This window comes from Leptodactylus fuscus, chromosome 2 (genome assembly GCF_031893055.1).
Source record: "Leptodactylus fuscus isolate aLepFus1 chromosome 2, aLepFus1.hap2, whole genome shotgun sequence".
NCBI lineage: Eukaryota > Metazoa > Chordata > Amphibia > Anura > Leptodactylidae > Leptodactylus > Leptodactylus fuscus.
The window spans coordinates 91070577-91091782 of record NC_134266.1 but is presented as its reverse complement, the minus strand read 5'-3'; the positions used below and the strand labels follow the sequence as shown (position 1 = coordinate 91091782).

The window sequence follows — 21206 nt, the reverse complement described above, 5'->3', positions numbered from 1 at the left end:
AAAGAAGTTACGGGTAAGGTGGTCATATAGATGGTATGTCAAAAGAAAAAAAAAAAATCACAGAGATAAAAGAAGTTACAGCCAATGTAATCCAAGTAAAGATTTTTTAGTTATATCAGTGCATGGTTTCAGTTCCACAACGGTCACTTCTGCTTGAAACCTTGCTCTAGTACGGGCTAATAAACCTCTACTTGTTTTTCTCTGTCATAGACTAATCCATTTTTGTATCCCTTGTTAGTCGAAATGGTTCAGCACTGGGTCAGGTGGCCTCTACAGATGTGTATAAGAACCCAAAAGTCTATAGCAAGGTAAGAAACATGTACAATAAATTTCGTCACTGCACTGTAGTACAGTAGAAAGAAATGAGCTGCTTCTAATAAATTAGCTGAAAAACGCTAATACTAATATAAACTAAATAATAAAAGAGTATTCTCCATGATAAATATGGTATATTTGTATATGTATGTATAAGTACAGTATGCACTTATTTTTATTTTATTTTTTTGGCTTCAGGTTCAGTCTATTGATGGGATCAAGATTGTCAATTACTGCTCTCCTCTATATTTTGCCAATTCGGAGATATTTAGACAGAAGGTTATAAAGAAGGTAAGACTGTAATTCTATGTATTTTACCACATATGGGCACTAGAAGCTAATGAAATGAGCCTCAATGCAATATCTATAAAATAGCCTTTCACCTCTGCATCCCCTATAGGTTTGTCCCTGTTCTCTTGCTTTGTAATGATTTTTTAAATCACCGAAATCACCGGATGTATTATTTTTTTATTGCCCATGTACTATGACAGATACACACATTTACACTACGTGTGTAACGTAAGCATGGGATTGTTTGCAAGTGAATAATGAAAAGGACATCAATCACAAATGATTTTTACATGTGCTACGAATATTCCTTATCAGTGTACTGTGTGCGCACATAAAACACACTAAAATAAGAAAGTGCTTGATACTATTACTATTGTATTTTATGTGAAACTGTCAAAGTAAAGATTTCTTTCTCAATAATGTAAAGAAACGAGCACCTGTTTCTGGCAAGTCTATTTGATAAAGACTTTAATAAAGCTGCCATTTCATTATTGTGTACACAGAAACCTACTGAAAATACTGAAGCATTTAACCTGTAACCACACATTTAGTGCCAATGTTTCTACAGTGATGTGCAGTAATATAGTGACCACAACAGTTACTGGTTAGTGGAGTGTCCGTCTAGCACCAATAGCTACATTAGGTCATGGCTTTGGACAGACTGCCCATCTGATTTATTAGTATATCACTGAGTATTTCTGCGTATACCACTTATCAGCAGCCCACGAATACCTACATTAGGTCATGCTTCTGGACAGACTGCCCATCTGATTTCTGAGTATACTACTGAGTATTTCTGCGTATACCACTTATCGGTAACACACAGATATCTGCGTTAGGTCATGTCTTTGAACAGATTTGCCATCTGATTTCTGAGTATGCCATTTATCAGTAGACCACAGATAGCTGTGTTATCTCATGCCTTTGGACAAACTACCTACCTGATTTCTGTGTATATCACTGGTTATTTCTGAGTATACCATTTATTGGTAGCCCACACATAGCTGGTTTGGGTTATGCCTTTGGACAGATTACCCATCTGATTTCTGAGTACACCACTGAGTATTTCTGCGTATACCACTTATTGGTAGCTCACACATAGCTGGTTTAGGTCATGCCTTTGGACAGACTACCCATCTTTTTCTGAGTATACCAAAGAATACTAGAAGTATTCAGCAGATCGCCCTATGAAATACCCCAGTGGGTATTTAAAAAGAAGTAAAGTTTGTTAAAACAAATGTGCACATGAAAAAATAAAAAGTAGTTTTATTTGGTAAACATATAAAAAAAATGCACCCATGATTGACATGATCATCATATTTGGCTGCACCTACAAACGAAAAACTTTAGGATCTTGTAGCACTACAACATAAAAAATATTTTTTGCATGTTATGTGCCATTGTAATCCCTTATCAGTAAGAAATATCTGAAGTTTTACATTTTTGCTTTGTAAGTTGAACAGTGGAAGTGAGAGTGCGGCATTTACCAACTCTATGAAGAACGGATACTTTATGTTGTTCATGTTTCAGCGTCAAAAAAAATATGGTGGAATTGCTCCCCCCCCTCCATCCCAGAAACAGATAATAAAAGTTCATGAAACAGGATACATGTACCTCAAAATAGTAGCACTATTCTCAGCCATATTTAGATATGGTCTTCTTTACCTCTTAGACTGGACTGGATCCTTGCAAAGTCTACTTGGCCAAAAAAAAGTACTTGAAAAAACATGAAGCCGAAGAACTCAAAAGGCAGCGAGGGTCTGTGTTCATGAAAAGTAAGGTAAGTCTGGAATATGAGATACAAAAGAAATTTCTGAAATTGAGATTTTGTAACATTTTATAGATCATCATTTATCATAGACATCATCATGCTTAAGGTTCAAGTTCTCTTATTTTTGTGAATATACATTATTATTATTATTATTATTATTAAAGAGGGGAGAACCTCTGCAGATTTGTTTAGTTTTGAGTTCGGACAGTTTGGCCCAAGCATTGGTGTAATAGGTGGATGCGCACCTTCCCTCACCTCTTCTATGTATTTTCTTGGTATACGGTGATACCTTTGAGTCCTCTTCTTCCCACGCAAGTGTCAGGATTTTGGCACACCTCATATGACCAGTAAGTCCCAATCAAAGGCCTCAGCAGTGACATCCTATAACCATAGCTTGTCATCTGTCCACAGAATTGGTGAGCTGTCTGATCAGTGGGTTCCTAGGACTGAGATCTCCATCAAGTACACACACAAATTCACAAGTTCTCCTGTCTCAATGGATTGGTGTTCATGAGCATTGCCGTTCCATTCAAAGTCTATGGGATAGCTCAGAACAGCTGACCTATGACCTCCACTACCTCCATCAGTTCCATACACTTTGTACAGACTGGCAGTGCACTCACTCACCCACCAAACTATTGACATGGGAAAACACAGGACACTTGATGTTGTGATACAGCATTTGGGCGCTTATACTAAAAAAACTGCAGCAAAATCTGTAGCAAAAAAGCTGCTTTTCCGTAATGTGAAACAAAGTGTTTAAAGGGGCTCTATCATTGGGAAAAGTCATTTTTAACTAAGCACATACTTGCATAGCCTTTAGAAATGCTATTCCACACCTACCTTTTGTATGTAAATCGCCTCAGTGGTTTTTTAATGAGCCCATTTTTATTCATTTGCCAAGTCTGCCCCCTAATGGTAGCCCTGCCTCTAGTTCACACCATGCAGTTTCTGACTCTCCCTGCTGCTGTGTCTTCCCTTCTATAATGTCTAAGAATTACACATGTGAGCTCTTCTTAGCCAATCAAAAACAGCTCTGCTCTTTCCTCTGCTCAGTGCCATAGCAATATTGGGCTTAATGTTACAGATTCTGAGAGGGTTCTGTATTACTACATTGCTGTTGGATTATTGTTTATCGACTTTTTTCTGTTTTTTTTTACTACACTTTTGATCTTGATCAGCCATTTACCCATGCATGACCTCTACCTGTCCTGAACTACTGAACCCAAGCTTCCCGCCCTGATCTTTTGGCTTGTTCCTGACCTTGTTTCTTTTGCTACTTGCCACCGATGTTCAGCCTGTATCCGACCATCCTCTGCCTGTATGCTCTATTACCTTACACCAAAGTATGTCTGGTCCCTGGTATTTGCCTATACTGTGACCACTCCAAGAGTTAGTGACTTGGTAGTCTCCCTGCGGTGAAGATCACATTCCCATACAGGGTTTATCACTGTCCCCTGCTACTTTAAATTTTCATAGTGCTCTAGATGCTGTTAACAGAATAAAAACCATACCTTTCTCAAGTTTCAGAGCCCCAGGGATGCATAGAAAAAGTACTTTTATTCTTTTTTTCAAATGAGGTTCTTGAGGTTTTTCTATTATCCTGCATTCAGCTCGTCCTCCTGGGCAGTGTGATTTGATCTTCCAAGTATTAGTTGATCCTCACACTGCCAAAGGGGATGAGCTGATTGCAGGGTGGGCGTGTTTAGTGATGATACAGCAGTGCTCAGTAATAGAAGAAAACTCCACCTGTACTTAGAATAAAGAATAACCATTCTGTTGACACAATAAATGGTATGATTTTTATTCTGCTTATAGCATCTACAACACTGGGAGCAATTTAAAGTAGCTGGGGGCAATGAAAGACTCCTTTACCCTTTAAAGGGTAAAGACCATGGGGAATACCTATATAACGCCTTTGGGAGTGACCCAACACAAAACCAATTAGGTGGCACAGTGAGTCCACAATCCGCTGCCAGTGACCTCTGTCTTCGGTAAGCTCTCAAGAGTAGCATTATAGGAATTAAAATTCTGACACATTTAGACTTAAAATTACACAAAAAGATAAATACACTGCTTTATATAGATTTTCAGCTCATAAGTCCAGGTTTACTCCCCTATGTATTCAAAACAGCAATAACCCTACAAAAAGCTACGACCATAAGAAATACTAAATAGCTTATTTGCACTGTGAATCACTTTTGGATACAACATATATTCCCTCCCTTAAAATGTATGCTGTCCAAAGATATGTGATTCAGTTTCATCTCATGTGTCTAAAGTAGTTGCAGTTATACTCTTTATAAATATAGTGGTGGCACTGGCTTAACCTGTTCCCATTTACGCTACATAATTTTCTCTGTTATGCAGACATTATCACTACAAGAACTACAAGAAGACTTTGATGGTGTAACCTCAACTGATTCTAACAACAATAGCACGATTAATGGAACAAACAACACCATCAGTTACATAGCATCAAATACTCTGACAGTGGGGACACCAGTTCCTGTCATTATTCCAAATGGTGTATCCGCCCAAGCACAAACTGAAGATCCTATCATCATGGCACCTCCAATTGTCAACTTCCATACTGTTATCATTGACATGAGTGGCGTCTGTTTTGTAGATCTGATGGGCATCAAATCATTAGGAAAGGTAATTATTTAATAGTCAATACTTGGTTTTCTGAAATTTTGTTTGTGACACAGTGTGCACTCTTGGATCATAGCATACTACTATTATTAGAGGGGTAAAGGGGTTGTCTAATGACTTAAACTTATAAACCTATCCATATGATTGGTCAGTGGGCGTCCACATTGGTCTTCCACCAATTAAGAGAATGGGGGTCCCCCTGTGTGTGGATGGGGTCAGATGATGAGGGGCATGGTGTTCACTACACAACAAGTTTAAAAAAGGCCTTTCACTAGATACAGTAACACCAACTCTTTTCATTATTTATTGGGTGCTGCTCCACTGATTCCTGCACAATTGGAATATTTTCTGTACCTCCCACCTTTACCAAGCAATACGTTTCTAAAAAGTGTGTATGGGTTCCTGATATGCTATTTAGGCTCTGAACTGCCAGGTGGGTGGTATCAGACAGGAGCAGGCAAAGTGTGTGATTCTGAGCTCAAACACTGTCTTCCTCTGATTGGAGCTCCGATTCCATCCCCTTCATCTGCTACCATCCATCAGACAGTATTAAAAGAGCAACTGCGAACCACTATTAAAATGTAACTTTTTAAATTCATATTTATAAAATCTCTTAAATCATTGTAAATAAACAAATGATATTCAAAGTCAGGAACCAGGGCCTAGCCTACAATATATACAAAGAACATGTCTCAAGGCAGAGTTGATATATTTGATGGCAGGAAAGATGAAATCCAGCACTGATCTGTTCCCAATATTAAAACATAACTTTTAATATAGTCAAATATCTTACAAAAACTTTTTAAAAAATGGGAGAAAAAAGGGGAAAACCCCCATGTAGTATAAGGTTTCGTTCCCACGGAGTAACACGCCACTTATTTAGACACGTAAACACTTGTCAGAGTGAGGCGCTTCAAAACAGCTCCCATTGATTTCAATGGGTGCCGGCTTACGCGCGCTACATATTGAAATCAATGGGAGGCTTTATAACCCATTGATTTCAATGGATAGTGCGCGTAAGCCGGCACCCATTGAAGTCAATGGGGTCTGTTTTGAAGCGCCTCGCTCTGACCAGTGTTTACGTGTCTAAATGAGCGGCGCGTTACTCCGTGGGAACGGAGCCTTATTATTAAGAGGCTTCTTCTTTTTAACAACTGTGCTTCATTCCACCCCTGAGTGTGCCCCATTCATTCTTTAAATTCTTCCTCCTAATGGCAGGTTTGTCCTGTGAAAATTCGTATTTTATCAAATCTGCATGTAAAAGAAATAGGAAATAGAACTTTATTACAAAAGCATTAAATATATCTTTTATTTTTATTTTTGATGTTTTCATCAACAGTTGTGTTCCAGCTACCAGAGGATTGGAGTGAACTTCTATTTAGCAGATGTACAAGGTATTAATCCATTGCACTTGATACAGTAGGTTAAAGGATATTTACATACTTTTTCACCTATAGCATCAAACAAAAAGTTATAGTTATTATGTTATTATTGCATCAATAAACCTTTCCCATCCCCCAAAAAGCTGTGTATCTAGTCTTGTTTTTGAAAAGAGAGACAATTTGCATCCTTTTTTTCCAGAGGAGCATTGCATGGCCTGTTAAAATCCTTGTCATGCTATCTAAAGAGTGTTCCCCATATCCCTGTCAAAGGCCGCACTGCACAGATCAAGTGTTATTACCCTGATCAGCTACACATGGAGTATATTGGCACATTACATATGATATCCAATAAGGAGCAAAATGGGCCCCACAAAAGTATGGTGATTCGAAGGTTCCCAGGCCAACCATAGCAATATAACTGTTGCAGCCAGTCTATACACCAGTATTACAGTCTATGGTACAAGCAATGTAATGATCGTAGGTTCAAGTCCTCCATGGGGGATCCTTAAAAAACCAAAAATTAAAAAAATGTTGACTAAATATAAATTAAAAAATTAAATGAACCCCCTTTCAATAGAATACATATAAATGTGTCTAATTAAAAATTAGATATTATCTGCAAAAAGAAATACCTTAAACAATTTGTATTTGGAAATATAAAAAAGTTATGGATAGAAGAACATAGTGACTCAAGGAAAAGCTCCTCCTTTTTCCTGTGCAGATTTTCAGGCAGACACTGTGACAGATGTAGCCTGATTTACATTTTTTGCTCTAAATATCCCCTATTGGATACAAATAAATTTGAAAGTTACCACTTTCTTAAAAGTAATTTACCCTTTTTTTCAGCTCAAGTATATGATGACATTGAACTTGGCGGAGTCTTTGCTGAGGGGGGTCTGAGTCGTGATCACATCTTCCTTACTGTACATGATGCTGTGCTTTACTCACTGGCAAACAATACAGGAATAAGACATACGTCATCTGGGAAGGTATTGTATCTTGTTTTTAGACATGTTTTAAAGAGGACCTTTCATGAGTTGGGGCACATGCGGTTTTATACACCACTGAATTCAGCGCACTGTCTGCTTTCACGATTTGTGCCCCGGGTGAAGAGCTATTTGTGCCGGTACCGTAGCTCTTCACAGTCAGAAGGGCGTTCCTGACAATCAGTCAGGAATGTCTTTCTTCACAGCATCGCCTATAGCTCTGTACTGTGAGAGTGGGGAGGAATGCCCCCTCCCTCTTCTCACAGTACTCATCCATAGACAAGCACTATCAAGAGAGGAGGGATGGGGCGTTCCTCCCCAGTCTCACAGTACAGCGCTATAGCCGCTGCTGTGAAGAAGGACATTCCTGACTGACTGTCAGGAACGCCCTTCTGACTGTGAAGAGCTACGGTATCAATAGTGCTTTACCCGGGGCACAGATCGTGAAAGCAGACGGCTTTCCAGCGGGATATAAACCGCCTGTGCCCAACAATGAAAGGTCCTCTTTAAAGTACAACCAGTATGAGTGCAATAAAGGGGGAAAAAATGATAAATTGTCACTTTTCAAATCATGTTCTACTCCCATGACAGCAGTTCTGTGTTTACCTGGCCACAGTGGTGGTTTTGTAGCTTGTACACTCATAACACAAGTAGTCTTAGGTCAGAAAGCTTAAAGGCAGACCTCCACCACTAAAATTGCTTCTAAACCACTTACATACAGTTGCAGGGGCTGTTAGTGACATACTGAACAGAATTTTTTTGTGTCACTGTCCAGTTTTCCTACTGAGGAAATCAACTTTCAGGCCAGGGCTGACATGTTGCAACAAGTAGCATTTTGGCTGCAGTGGAAACGTCTCGGCACAAAAACGCTGCATTATACAGTACCTGCAAAGTGGATGGGATTCTGGCTAAAGCAAAGTGGATGGGATTCCGGCTAAAGCAATCCACGGTGGAAAAGCTGCGATTTTAAAAACACTTGTCAACAGCATGTCAATTATACCTACAAAAACAATGACGTTTTTCATATAGGTGTAAGGGTCCATTCACATGGAGGAAAATGGTGAGGGATTTGGTGTGGAATTTCAGCAATGAAAAAAAAGCCTTGCATTGACTTCAATGGGTTCCTTTCTTTTTCAGCGCTGAAATTCCACACCAAATTCCTCACCATTTTCCTATGTGTGAATGGACCCTAATGGGGCAGAAAGTCTACAGAGAAAAACTCTAGAGTTTGTGAAAAACACTGTGGAAGGAAACATGATGTGTTTCTACCATGGTCTTTTGGTCTTTTCCAGTGTTTTTTTTTGGCTGCGGTTTGCTACATGGGCCTCTGGGGTGTGGTCACCTCTAATAGTGCACCCCTTTTTTCCTATGGTTGCTACTCATTGGCACCTATCGACCTTTATGTTAGAGGACGGCAGTGGTGGCAGTCATAAGACATGTTCTGGCTCCAAGACAGGGGAAAGATTTTCGTTTCCGCTGTGCTTAGCTTATAGACAATTGTCTAGACAGGATATAATCTAACAAACTAGACAAAGTCAAGATAGGTTTACAGGCTCTGAATATGAACAAAAATTTTCCATTCACTGATAAAAGTGAAACATTGCTACATGTAACATATATTTGTACACCAATGTAGAACTTTTTATTATGCAAGGATTAGGATTTATTTACATATGCCTGCCCACAGTTTGCCACTGCAAGACAAATGCCTTTTTAGATCAATGCTGTAATCTTGTACTGACTTGTTAGACAATATATTTTTTTATAGAAAATCATTACCCTATCTTTTCTTCCTATTATTAGACTCCATATCAAAGCAGATTAACGCAATGCAGCTTATTATGTTGATAGGCAAAAAGTATTTACACTCACAGTTTGTGTTGTATTGGAATTTGATATCCAACCAGGATAGGAATTTCTCTCGTCCTTACTGCAGGATCAACAATCCTCTGAAGGACATGCAGTTTGGAGGTCTTGTATGCTATGTGATTCATTATATTGTAATTAGTACGGTATGTAATTACTAGGCCAATTCACATTGGATATATACCATTCTACCCCATTGTACCTCCCTCTAGTATGTGTAATGGATATATAACCATATCTACCTTTCATAGAAAATAAAAAGCATAGACCAGGAGTTGACTGAAACTCTAAAATACAGTATATAAATTAATCATACATTGATTAAACATCTCAGCTTTTTGGGAAGGGGAGAAGTTATAGGGCGTCTACCATCTCCCATAAGAATATTCAACTGCCACCACCTGTTTGTCACCTAATCTACAAAAGGGACATATGTGACAAAGGTATGTTATTTATCACTGCAATGCCCTCTGTAACATGATGGTGGCAGTTCAATATGCTTAGGATACAGTCCCTTTAACTCCTTCCCAACATCCACCGTAACAGTACTTTATATATAGTAATTTATATATAGTAGCAAATTTTAATATCGCTTTTGGGTAAATACTCACAATGCATGCTGATTACTATGTATTGATTATTGTCCGTTAATGACTGTTATGCTGCGTTTACACTTGCGCCGCTGTCCGGACACTATAAGAACGGACATCTGGAAAGCTAACGGTAGGTTAGGCCCACACTTAGTGGTCAGTTACATTGAAAATAAAAACAACTATTTGGTTGGGCAACCAACCGTGAAAAGAAAATAATAAATTATGTGGTGAATATAGTGAGAATGCAAATATTCATGCAGAACTTATTACGTCCTCTTAATGAACTTGCAACTTTGCTCAGCAAAAAAAAATACCTCTTCCCCAACTTTTTTCTTTCTTGGTAAGCTACTTATATTGATATTTTACTGGTATCACATTTCCACCCAATTAAATTGCTCTGCCAACATGTTACAATACATCAATAATAACAGCAGCATCTATTTCAGGGTTCTGGTGACACAGAGATTTGTGTGCAGGACACACAAGATGAAATCAATGAGGATTATCCCAATCTTGAAGAGGTGAGTGAGAATGGACTCAATAGGGGATACTGTTTGATTTAATCTGGGTAATATCAGTTTTCTAAAACCTTGTGTTTCTTTACTGTATAACTTATTGAGATGCATTAGTTAACATACAAGAACCTGAAAAATAATATATCAGTACAACAAACTTTAGAGAAAAAAAAGAATGTTAATCACCGAAAAGGAATGCTATCAATTCACAAAGAAAACTGCAGTGAGCTCCTTAAAATGCAACAAGCTAACAAATCTGACTACTCAAGCATTCACACTAGCATTGGTGACCATTAGTACCCTGTTTCCCCGAAAATAAGTCATCCCCCGAAAGTAAGACATAGCAGAGGTTTTGTTGAACTGCCGAATATAAGGCCCCCCCCCCCCGAAAGTAAGACATCCCCCTATAAAAATAATCTTTCATCACAAAGATTGTATGAAGAAAAACATTGCAGCCGACTGAACACTATGCGCGATGTTGCGTGTGCACAGGTATGCCGGCTGCTGACGCCACTGCGATACGTTGTATCTACTCTTCCTGCTGCTATAGGATGAGCTAGGAGATGCCCGCTGTGCATACACTAAGCATTGTATGTGGCAGGGGTCCACTCTCCCTGCTCATTTCACAGCAGCAGGAACAGTGGATACAACGTACGGTATCACAGCAGCGACAGCAGCAGGCTTTCCTATGCACACAGAGCACCGCACACAGTGTTCAGCCGGCTGCAATGTTTTTCTTCATAAGGTCTTGGCAAAGCAAGCAAATCTCAGCGTAGCGCAGTGGTGGCAGCAGGACACAAAAATAAAATAAGACATCCCCTGAAAATAAGACATAGCATATCTTTAGGACCAAAATTTAATATAAGACACTGTCTTATTTTCGCAAATCACCCTGTGAAACTTGCTCTCCCAGGTTTACGTGTTTGTTACTTGTGTAATGAAGGCTGGCTTTGCTATAGTCTGATAGCCCCATAGAATGGTTACCTGTGAAAATTGTAGAAAAGGGTCAGGGGATGGTGCCAATTACATGACCAATCCACTGCTTGCTAATCGGCATAAAGGGGGATCCCACAACAAAACTTTATTTACTTGTATGCCCTGTCAATTAGATAAAAGAAACACCCCAAAAGCACTTCTCACCTAATTTGCATATGAATAATCAGCAGTTTTTTTTTGATAATAGCAGAACAATGCTGAATAACAAAGGCATACTTGGAAAGTATATAAAGAGCACTACATTAGGATTTTTCTTTAGGGGCTCTGACCAATTCTTCCTTTTGGTCTCACTATACTTTACTTCTGGCCACAACTATTTGATTGCCTGCCAGTGTCCAGAGATAACTCCCTGGGCGGCCACAGAATGCCGCTGTCTCCTGCTCTCACGCTCCGCCCGACCCCGCCCACATGTCCAGCCCCACATACATGCCCCGCCCACATTCCCGCCCTGCCCACAAGAAGTGGGTAGTAGATCTTTTGCCTTGTCAGTTTATAAAGTAGCTCACATGTTGAAAAAGTGTGAGCACCCCTGCTCTAGTGGATAAAACTCTGACCATGGTCATGTGATGAGTACACAGAAAGTATATTGGAAAATTGTATATCCTAGTATTGTACAAACAATGACATTTGATTCTCAATATTAGTCTGAAAGTGGCCAACCCCTTTAATTGCTTTATCTCTTATTTCTAGGCTATGTTTGGCAGCATGTTCCAGGCTGAAATCCAAACTGCACTGTGAGGATTTTGAGCAGTGGGCTCCTGCAGATAAAATTATGCTCCATTCCTTCTAAAATTGTTGGTTGACGTCGGGGTCTCGAAGGCACCGTAGCTGAAACAAGTTCAAGCCAAGAAACCTACCTACCCTCTGACTCTGGGACAGCAGTGTCTGCTGCTTTTCAGGCCAAGAAAAGAACAAACTTGACTCAGGTGACATGATATGGTTTCATGTTCTTAAACTGACTCCTGCTTGGGCAGAGCATTCCTGTTGGTACCTCAGCCTTCTTACCAAAACTTCCCCCAGGGATCTTTTGTAAGTGAAATGAAGGACCCAAAAGAAAGTGGAATCCCCACACCAATATATCATTTTTAATATATACTTTTTAATAATCTTGCCAATGTATGCACCAGTACATTGGTGGTAATGACAATGTAAAAAAACTTGATATTCTTTGGACAATATTGACTTTGCAAACAAGCTCAAGTAAGAAATAATAATTTTATGCTGCTTTCTCCAAATCAAGCTATGAATGTAGAGACTAAATATTTATGCCAGAAATTGAAATCAAACCATGTAAGAGAAATCTAAACCTTTAACTTCCTACCTGCTGCAGGGATTACTAGCTAGGATTATTTTTATTATCCACAGATGTGAAGTATATACCATCTTGTACAAGAACTTGGAGGGGGTCTAACACCCCGTTCATCCTACTAATCTGCCTCCATATTGTTACAGATGCTAACAGTGATAAAAACAATGGGGACGATTTATGAAGACTTAAACCTGCCCAACCTATTTAAACTGCCATTATAGTGATATAGATCCCATAACACTGATAAATATACCTGTTTAATGATTGAGACTGCTATGGATGCTGAGACAATTAACTTTTATCCATTGTAAAAATTAGGCAAAGCACAGGGGGCGTTCCCTTTAGGTTCCTGATCACCACTCTACCTGATGAATCCATTCTTCTTTTAAAGGGGTTTTCCCATCTCAGTCTTTCAGCCAGGCTGTATGCAGTGTCTGCTTCTCACTTCCTGCTGAACAGGACATACAACACTTCTGCAGGTCAGATAATATGCAGATTCTTTTACAGACCGGACTCAGTGTTATCTGTGTGTTTACATAGATAGATAACAGACCAGGCTTTATCAGCAAACTGCATTTAGTTGAAGCCAGCAGGAGCAGTCTGTAAGTGACGTCACTTGTCCTATAGGTCCGTTGTTATAGCAACGCTGTGATGAATAAATTCACATAGCAGGCAAACAAAGCAGAATTTCTAAAGCAATATATTTAGGAAAAGGCTTCAATTAACATAAGCTACCAGTATAGGATAGGATCCTTGAGATGGGACAACCCCTTTAATGTTTGTGCCATTCCTGTGCAGTGAGGATTGATCTGACCACCCTCTCACAAGATCTTGCGCATGCACAGTGTGCTACTATTTTTGCCCTATGAATCCTCATCTCTTCCGGATACAGAGTAGACAGAGCAGGTAGCATAAAACCTATTCAAGGAGGACTGTAATAGCACACTATGTGTGTGCAAGGTGTCACTGAGGAGGTGGTGACATCAGATCTGCTCCCACTGCACATGGATGGCAGAAATATTATAAGAGGTGTGGATTCATCACCTAGAGTGGTTACAATGAAATATTGAGCTGAAACGTTATCGCTCGACTCCAACCACATTAGTACAATGTGGCAAGCATGGAGTAGAACAAGGGTTGTGGCACACATTTGGTGCAAGAAGCACTGCATTTGGTGCACCAAATGTACTGCACAATATCATAACTTTGTGCCAGAAAATTTGCATGGAGAGATTGATGAATCTCCCCCAATACCTTTGTCATGTGCATTGGTGATATGGATGTGGACAAAATGAACTTTGATTCAGTATTTGGATTATGCATTTCGTGCACTGGGGACCATTTCCTGTAGATCCCAGAACACTACTCCCTGCTGAAACTACTCCTCTTTTGTATGCTCCCCTACCGATGCAGTGGAAGTTGATCTTCTCACTGTTTTAATGTCAAGTATTCGATCATGCAACTCTCACTACACAGGCATGAGAAGGGGAACATCCCCAGTGCACCCACTGCCTACTTTGCATCCTTTATCAAGGTTCATTTTCACCATATCCATGGCACTGACAAACCTGACAAAGGTATCAATTTTATGATTGTTATAGCATCTGTATTGGTAAGAAACCAGGTTAGGGCTCATTCACATCTGCGTCCGGAACTCCGTTCTGCAGGTTTCCGTTTCCTGACAAAACAGGGCAGGAGACGGAAATCTGCAGGCATTTTTCAAACCCATTCGTTTGAATGTGAGCATTTTATGCTCTCCGCAGTGAAACTGTTTTTTTTTTTAACCGGACACAAAGCTGGACATGCAGTACTCTATGTCCGGTTTTTAAAAAAACGGTTTCGCCGTGGAGAGCATAAAACGCTCACCGGTGCTCACGGCCGGACTCGGCATGACAGGTTTCCGTCTTCTGCATGATAACGGAGACCCGAACACTGGTGTGAACCCAGCGTTACTAGGTTGAGAAAGGTGGCAGCCTCCCATTATTACTATACAATGAATGTCATTGACCAAGGTCTTTAGGACTCCAGCACTAGAAATACAGAGCTATTAACACTCTATGCTGCAGTCAAAATACAATATACATGGTGTTTCAAATGTACATATAGTAAGAATTTAGTTCTACAATGTTATTTATTTCACGTGTATGTTGATCCTTGTGTACGCCATTGTTAAATTACATGCATTAAACTACTGGTCACAAGGGTGACAGAAATTACATATTGCTCATTGCTTTGTTACTACATATATTTATTCCAGGCATGCATTTCAGATGAGGCATTGACACAGACATGTACTTTGGATGAGGCATTCACATAGGAATTTGGAGCTCGTTTTGAATGCACCTCTTGTAGTTATCAATGGGAGGCATTGAGGTAGACTTAATTTTTTCATGACACTGAAAAAAGAAGTGGGGTTGAAGGATAGCACTTGACTTCTACAATTCCAAAAGAGGGTGAACATTCATTTTGGGAACTGACCAAACTCCTAAAATTTGTAGCATCCAAAAAAAATAGATTGTGACGGCACTCCAAAGGTAGTATAGGCTTAAGCCCCTTCATCAGGCATTCATCCGGTGATGAGAGATGTAGTCATACAATGTCCTTTGATTGCAGGGGATAGGCCATTGGTGAGAAGTGAGAACTGACGCCGGGGCTGCCCATCACCCAACCATGCACAGGTGTGAGTCTATGCACAAATACATTAGTGGCCATAAGTGAAACACATCAGTGGGTTTAGTCAATAATCTCCTCATATGAACACCCTTTCAAAATTGAAGATTTTTTTGAATGTCAACTGGAATGATATTTAGCGTTTTTGACATAATATGTACAACGGAACAGAGAAAGAAAATGAAGAAGTTTTGTAAGTGTATGCATGCCTCCTTCAATTCCAACATGTGAACAGGCCCTAAAGGGTTTAGTCACTCTCACTCTGTCTTACAGAACGTGCTACAAACAGCACGTCAAGTGACTTACTTGGTTATTGCATGGAAAGGGTGTGCTCTGCTGCCCTGCTGTTAAAACACTGTCCACTTGTACACGTTAGGGTAGTTAGGTGGTTGTGAACATCCCGTTATAGCCATCGATGTAGAGTCACATGACCCAAACTGCTCATCAGTGGCGACCACTGACTAGCACTCTGCACAGTGAAGGAAACTGACATATGCGCAGTGCCATACCAGTGCTTTTCCTTATAGCCACTTTCCTGTACCATCTTGTTCTTAAAGTTTTCACCAGACGCATTTTTAGCCAGCCTGTCAATGTGCTTCTTCAATGAGTGCGCCACAGGCAGTATGGTCTGTGTATGCTCTCTACACACTCTGTATTAGACACCTACTGGGTCCACTGGAAAAAACAGCATTGAGCACCAATAGTGTGATATTGTTATGCCAATTATTAGTGTAAAAGAAGATGCAAAGGTTCTCACTAGAGATGAGCGAACACTAAAATGTTCGAGGTTCGAAATTCGATTCGAACAGCCGCTCAATGTTCGTGTGTTCGAACGGGTTTCGAACCCCATTATAGTCTATGGGGAACAGATACTCGTTAAGGGGGAAACCCAAATCCGTGTCTGGAGGGTCACCAAGTCCACTATGACAACCCAGGAAATGATGCCAACACCTCTGGAATGACACTGGGACAGCAGGGGAAGCATGTCTGGGGGCATCTAACACACCAAAGACCCTCTATTACCCCAACATCACTGCCTAACAACTACACACTTTCCACATTCAAAAAAACCTCTATCAAAGTGGGAAAATACCTGGAAACCTTCTTTACTCCCCAAATGGATGGACACAAACCCCAATTTAAGCTCAACAAACAGTAACAACCACCCCTTTAAATCATGTTCCCCATGACAACCACAAATGGAATAGGCAATGGGAATTCCAAAAGCCCTCACCCTTAACTGTCATTTTGAGTGTGTGTGTGTGTGTGTGTGTGTGTGTGTGTGTGTGTGTGTGTGTGTGTGTGTGATGTGGTAAGACCTTCCAAAATTCACTTTTCTAGCCCTTAACATGAGCCCTTCCAAACAAAGTTACAGGACCTTAAGCTGAGCTACCAGCAGAGATTGAGGCCCTTGGCATGAGTAGAGCCTTGCACCAGCAGTGTTTTTGGCACTTAGGGTGAGTTGAGCCTTGTACCAGCGTGTGTCCCTTAACATCAGGTGGGTGTTAGGAGTATTTTGTGTCGTGGGTATTGGTGCACACCTTCTGACTTGCTCGCACGCACTGTTGGTAGGCAGCTTGATTTCCTGGTTAATTAGTCTGTCCTCCCATTGGCACCTGGGAGGAGTGGTCTCTACTCTGTATTTAAACCCATGCCTCCCATGGTTCTGTGCTGAGTGTCGCTTTTACAGAGCTAGGCCTTAGCAGGAGGAGTAGGTGGTTATCTTGGATAGAGGAAGTTCCGTGGTTGGTTTTTGGGAGGTTTTGGGTGAACAAGTTGGTGTGTGTGTTTTCCCTTCTGTGTTCACCAATCCTCCCTCTGTGTATAATTGACTGTGTGAGTGAATTGCCTTATCCTTTGATTTCTACTCAGTTTCCCTGTGTTTGTTTCCTAGTGTATGGTTCCTTCCCATATTGGTTTGGGGAATTCTTTCCTACATGTTTCCTGTGTGCTGCTTGTGTTGTTAGTCAGCGCACACCCTTGTCAGTCCCTGTCAGTAGCAGCTTCACTTGTTCGTTAGGGGTGACCCCCTTTAGTCTCCAGTCCCTAGAGATCTTATAGGGCATTCCTTCTCCCACTTCCCTCTAGGCCTACGGTGTCAGTGAGAGAGGAGCTGTCGGGGTCAGGCTTAGCCTGAGTACAGCCGACCCACACCCGTGAGGCAGGGACCGGGATAGCTAGTGGGAGTAGTGCAGGGCGAGATTCCCTACTGCTATCCCTTAGCCCCGTTGCAGCTACCTGGACTGACATAACAGTACACTCAGCCGGTAAAAAAAAAAAAAAAAAAAAAAAAAAAAGGAAAGGTTCGTTTGCATTATGACGGACCTGAAACAGTTGTACCAGGCGGTGCAGCAGATTTCCACTGAAATGGAGGGGATCAAGCTACGAATGGATGCCATCCAAGCTTCTGGCGTATCTCAAGTACAGCAGTTGGCTCAACACACAGCCTCTCAGGTGGAGGGCATACAGAGGCAGGTGAGTAGCGCCCCTGTGGGTCGGCCTCTGGAGCCAAAAGTCAGCCTACCTGAACCCTTCCGAGGTAAGAGGTCAGATTTTTTCCGATTTCAAAAGGACTGTCTTTTGTATTTCCGGCTACGGCCGTTTTCCTCCGGTTCTGAGGTACAGAGAGTTGGGATTATTATTACTTTATTGAGAGATGATCCCCTCATCTGGGCACATTCGTTACCAGCCGACTCAGCTTGCTTACTAACTGTAGAGGCGTTTTTCTCCACAATGGGGTTACTGTATGACGACCCAGACAGGGTACGCACGGCTGAGTATAACCTACGACGTGTGGTGCAAGGGGATCACGCTATAGAGAAATATTGCACAGAGTTTCGTAGGTGGGCAGCAGAAGTACACTGGAATGACCCCGCTCTACTTAGTCAGTTTGAGACAGGGCTCTCGGACCAGGTTAAAGACCATCTAGTTTCTCACCCTGTTCCGGGAGATCTAGATGAGGCCATGCAGCTGGCAATTAGAGTTGGACGGCGCCTCCGGGAGCGTGGAGACAAGAGTCCTGGGGGGGTTAGCCCTCCTCAATTCTCTGTTTTTGGAGAGGACCCGGGGGACCAACCCATGCAGATTGGGGCCACTGTGCGAAGTGCTAGACCCAAGAGTGAAGGGTCCCGCACAGTACGCTGTTTTGTGTGTGGAGGGATGGGACATGTAGCAAGGGTATGCCCCTCCAGAGAATGGTTCGCCAAGGAGGGTAATAACCCCAGGTCTATTGAGAGTAAAGGGAGAAAACCTACTAAGGAGGGAGGTGTGCATATTTCCTGTACTCAGACTGCCGGGTTGACCCTTGATGGATGGGTAAATGGGCAGAAGTGCCGGATTTTGGTTGATTGTGGTTCGGCAGTCAACCTTATTGACTCAGAGTTTTGCGAGCAACTAAGGGTGAGTCCTTTGGTCTTGAAGTCTCAGATACCGGTGTGGGCTATTGATAAGACCCCTCTACAGCAATCTGTCATCTCCAAACAGGTGGAGGGTCTGGAGTTTATTGTGGGTGGCCACAGGGAAGAGATTGACTTGTTCTTGTTATCTAAGTTACCAGCACAAGTAGTGTTGGGGTGGCCCTGGCTGAAGCAACATAACCCTATTATCAACTGGGAGACCGAGACAGTAGTTTCTTGGGGGCATGGGTGTAATGGTCGATGTCTGCCCATATCCGTTATGTCTTTGTCTATAGACAATTTGCCTCAAGAAATATGTGAGTTCAGGGAGGTCTTTGAGGAAAGGGCAGCCAAGACATTACCACCACATCGCACCTATGATTGCTCGATTAAATTTATACCTAATGCAGTGTTACCCAAGACAAGGTTGTACAATCTCACTATTCCGGAGAGGGAGGCGCTCAAAGAGTATATTGAGGGGAGTCTAGAGGTGGGGCATATTCGCCCATCTAAGTCCCCAGTAGCAGTGGGGTTTTTCTTTGTTTTTCTTTGTCCCCAGTTCCGGAGGAGGAGCTATTTTCTAAAAAGCTGCAAGGGGTATGGTCCCGTATCCGAGAGAATCTGGTGCGGGCGTCGCACCAGGCTAAGGTCCAGGCGGATAGGAAGAGAGGAGAGTTGCAGTTCTTCCCTGGTGAGATGGTTTGGTTGTCCACCAAGAATATCAGGTTGAAGGTTCCTAGCAGGAAGCTGAGTCCCAGGTTTGTGGGTCCTTTTAAGATCATCAAGATGGTAAATGAAGTGGCGGCGCAGCTGCAACTACCTAAAAGGTGGAAGATAAACCGGGTGTTCCATGTCTCCTTGTTAAAGAAGGCCAAGAAGGGAACGTCTCCAGTTAAAGTTCCACCAGTTTCTGAGTCCGGGGAGTATGAGATATCCCGAGTTCTGGATAGCAAATATGTTCGGGGGAAGCTACGGTATCTGGTGGCATGGAAGGGATACGGTCCTGAAGATAATTCTTGGGTTCTGGAGTCGGATATGTCAGCCCCCAGACTCGTGGAGAAATTCCACAAGGAGTTCCCGAAGAAGGATGCTCCTAGAGAATCCGGAGTCTTCTCCTTGAGGGGAGGATCCTGTTAGGAGTATTTTGTGTCGTGGGTATTGGTGCACACCTTCTGACTTGCTCGCACGCACTGTTGGTAGGCAGCTTGATTTCCTGGTTAATTAGTCTGTCCTCCCATTGGCACCTGGGAGGAGTGGTCTCTACTCTGTATTTAAACCCATGCCTCCCATGGTTCTGTGCTGAGTGTCGCTTTTACAGAGCTAGGCCTTAGCAGGAGGAGTAGGTGGTTATCTTGGATAGAGGAAGTTCCGTGGTTGGTTTTTGGGAGGTTTTGGGTGAACAAGTTGGTGTGTGTGTTTTCCCTTCTGTGTTCACCAATCCTCCCTCTGTGTATAATTGACTGTGTGAGTGAATTGCCTTATCCTTTGATTTCTACTCAGTTTCCCTGTGTTTGTTTCCTAGTGTATGGTTCCTTCCCATATTGGTTTGGGGAATTCTTTCCTACATGTTTCCTGTGTGCTGCTTGTGTTGTTAGTCAGCGCACACCCTTGTCAGTCCCTGTCAGTAGCAGCTTCACTTGTTCGTTAGGGGTGACCCCCTTTAGTCTCCAGTCCCTAGAGATCTTATAGGGCATTCCTTCTCCCACTTCCCTCTAGGCCTACGGTGTCAGTGAGAGAGGAGCTGTCGGGGTCAGGCTTAGCCTGAGTACAGCCGACCCACACCCGTGAGGCAGGGACCGGGATAGCTAGTGGGAGTAGTGCAGGGCGAGATTCCCTACTGCTATCCCTTAGCCCCGTTGCAGCTACCTGGACTGACATAACAGTGGGCCCTAAGTTCTGCGCTTTGCACAAAAGTTCCACATTAACTAGGCTGAATGGTACAAAGATTAGTAGGCCCGAGAACCAGGAACAGGTCTTGCAATGGCTGTCGGATAACGCTTAAAGCACATTGTCCACCAGCCAGGCAGCCTCTACCTCCTCTTACCCAACAGTCTTGTCCTCCTTCCACCCAAAATTCCCAATCTTCCCAGAACAATAACCCCAACTGTCCCTGCTCCCCAGAGCTGTTCTCCCTTCCTTTGACTGTACCGCAACCTGCCCCTCCATTTCGCGATTCCACGGACCTAACAGACGAGTATCTGTGTCCAGATGCTCAAACACTAGAGTCTCCTCCATTCCATCTCTGGTCGATTTGGTGGCGGATGACCAGCAACCCACCCTCATCGACGACGATGAGACGCAGTTGCTGTCAGGGCAGCCAGTTGACATGCGCATTGTGCAGGAGGAGGAGACGAGACAGGAGTTGGAAGAGGAGGTGGTGGACGACGAGGACACCGACCCCACCTGGACAAGGCAGATGTCAAGCTGGGAAAGTAGTGTGGATGTTGAGGCAGGTGCAGCAC

General features: G+C 42.2%; 1 protein-coding gene across 1 annotated transcript in view; it reads left to right on the top strand.

Annotated features, from left to right (window-relative positions):
- SLC26A9 (solute carrier family 26 member 9) overlaps positions 1-12809 on the top strand; it is a 48047-nt gene extending 35238 nt beyond the window's left edge. The window contains exons 14-21 of the mRNA XM_075264140.1: positions 239-308; positions 514-606; positions 2279-2386; positions 4748-5035; positions 6372-6426; positions 7261-7403; positions 10306-10380; positions 12061-12809. Coding sequence (XP_075120241.1) covers positions 239-308; positions 514-606; positions 2279-2386; positions 4748-5035; positions 6372-6426; positions 7261-7403; positions 10306-10380; positions 12061-12108 — 880 coding nt within the window. The 3' untranslated portion in view covers positions 12109-12809. The remainder of the gene's footprint in view (positions 1-238; positions 309-513; positions 607-2278; positions 2387-4747; positions 5036-6371; positions 6427-7260; positions 7404-10305; positions 10381-12060) is intronic.
- The last annotated feature ends 8397 nt before the right edge of the window (positions 12810-21206 follow it).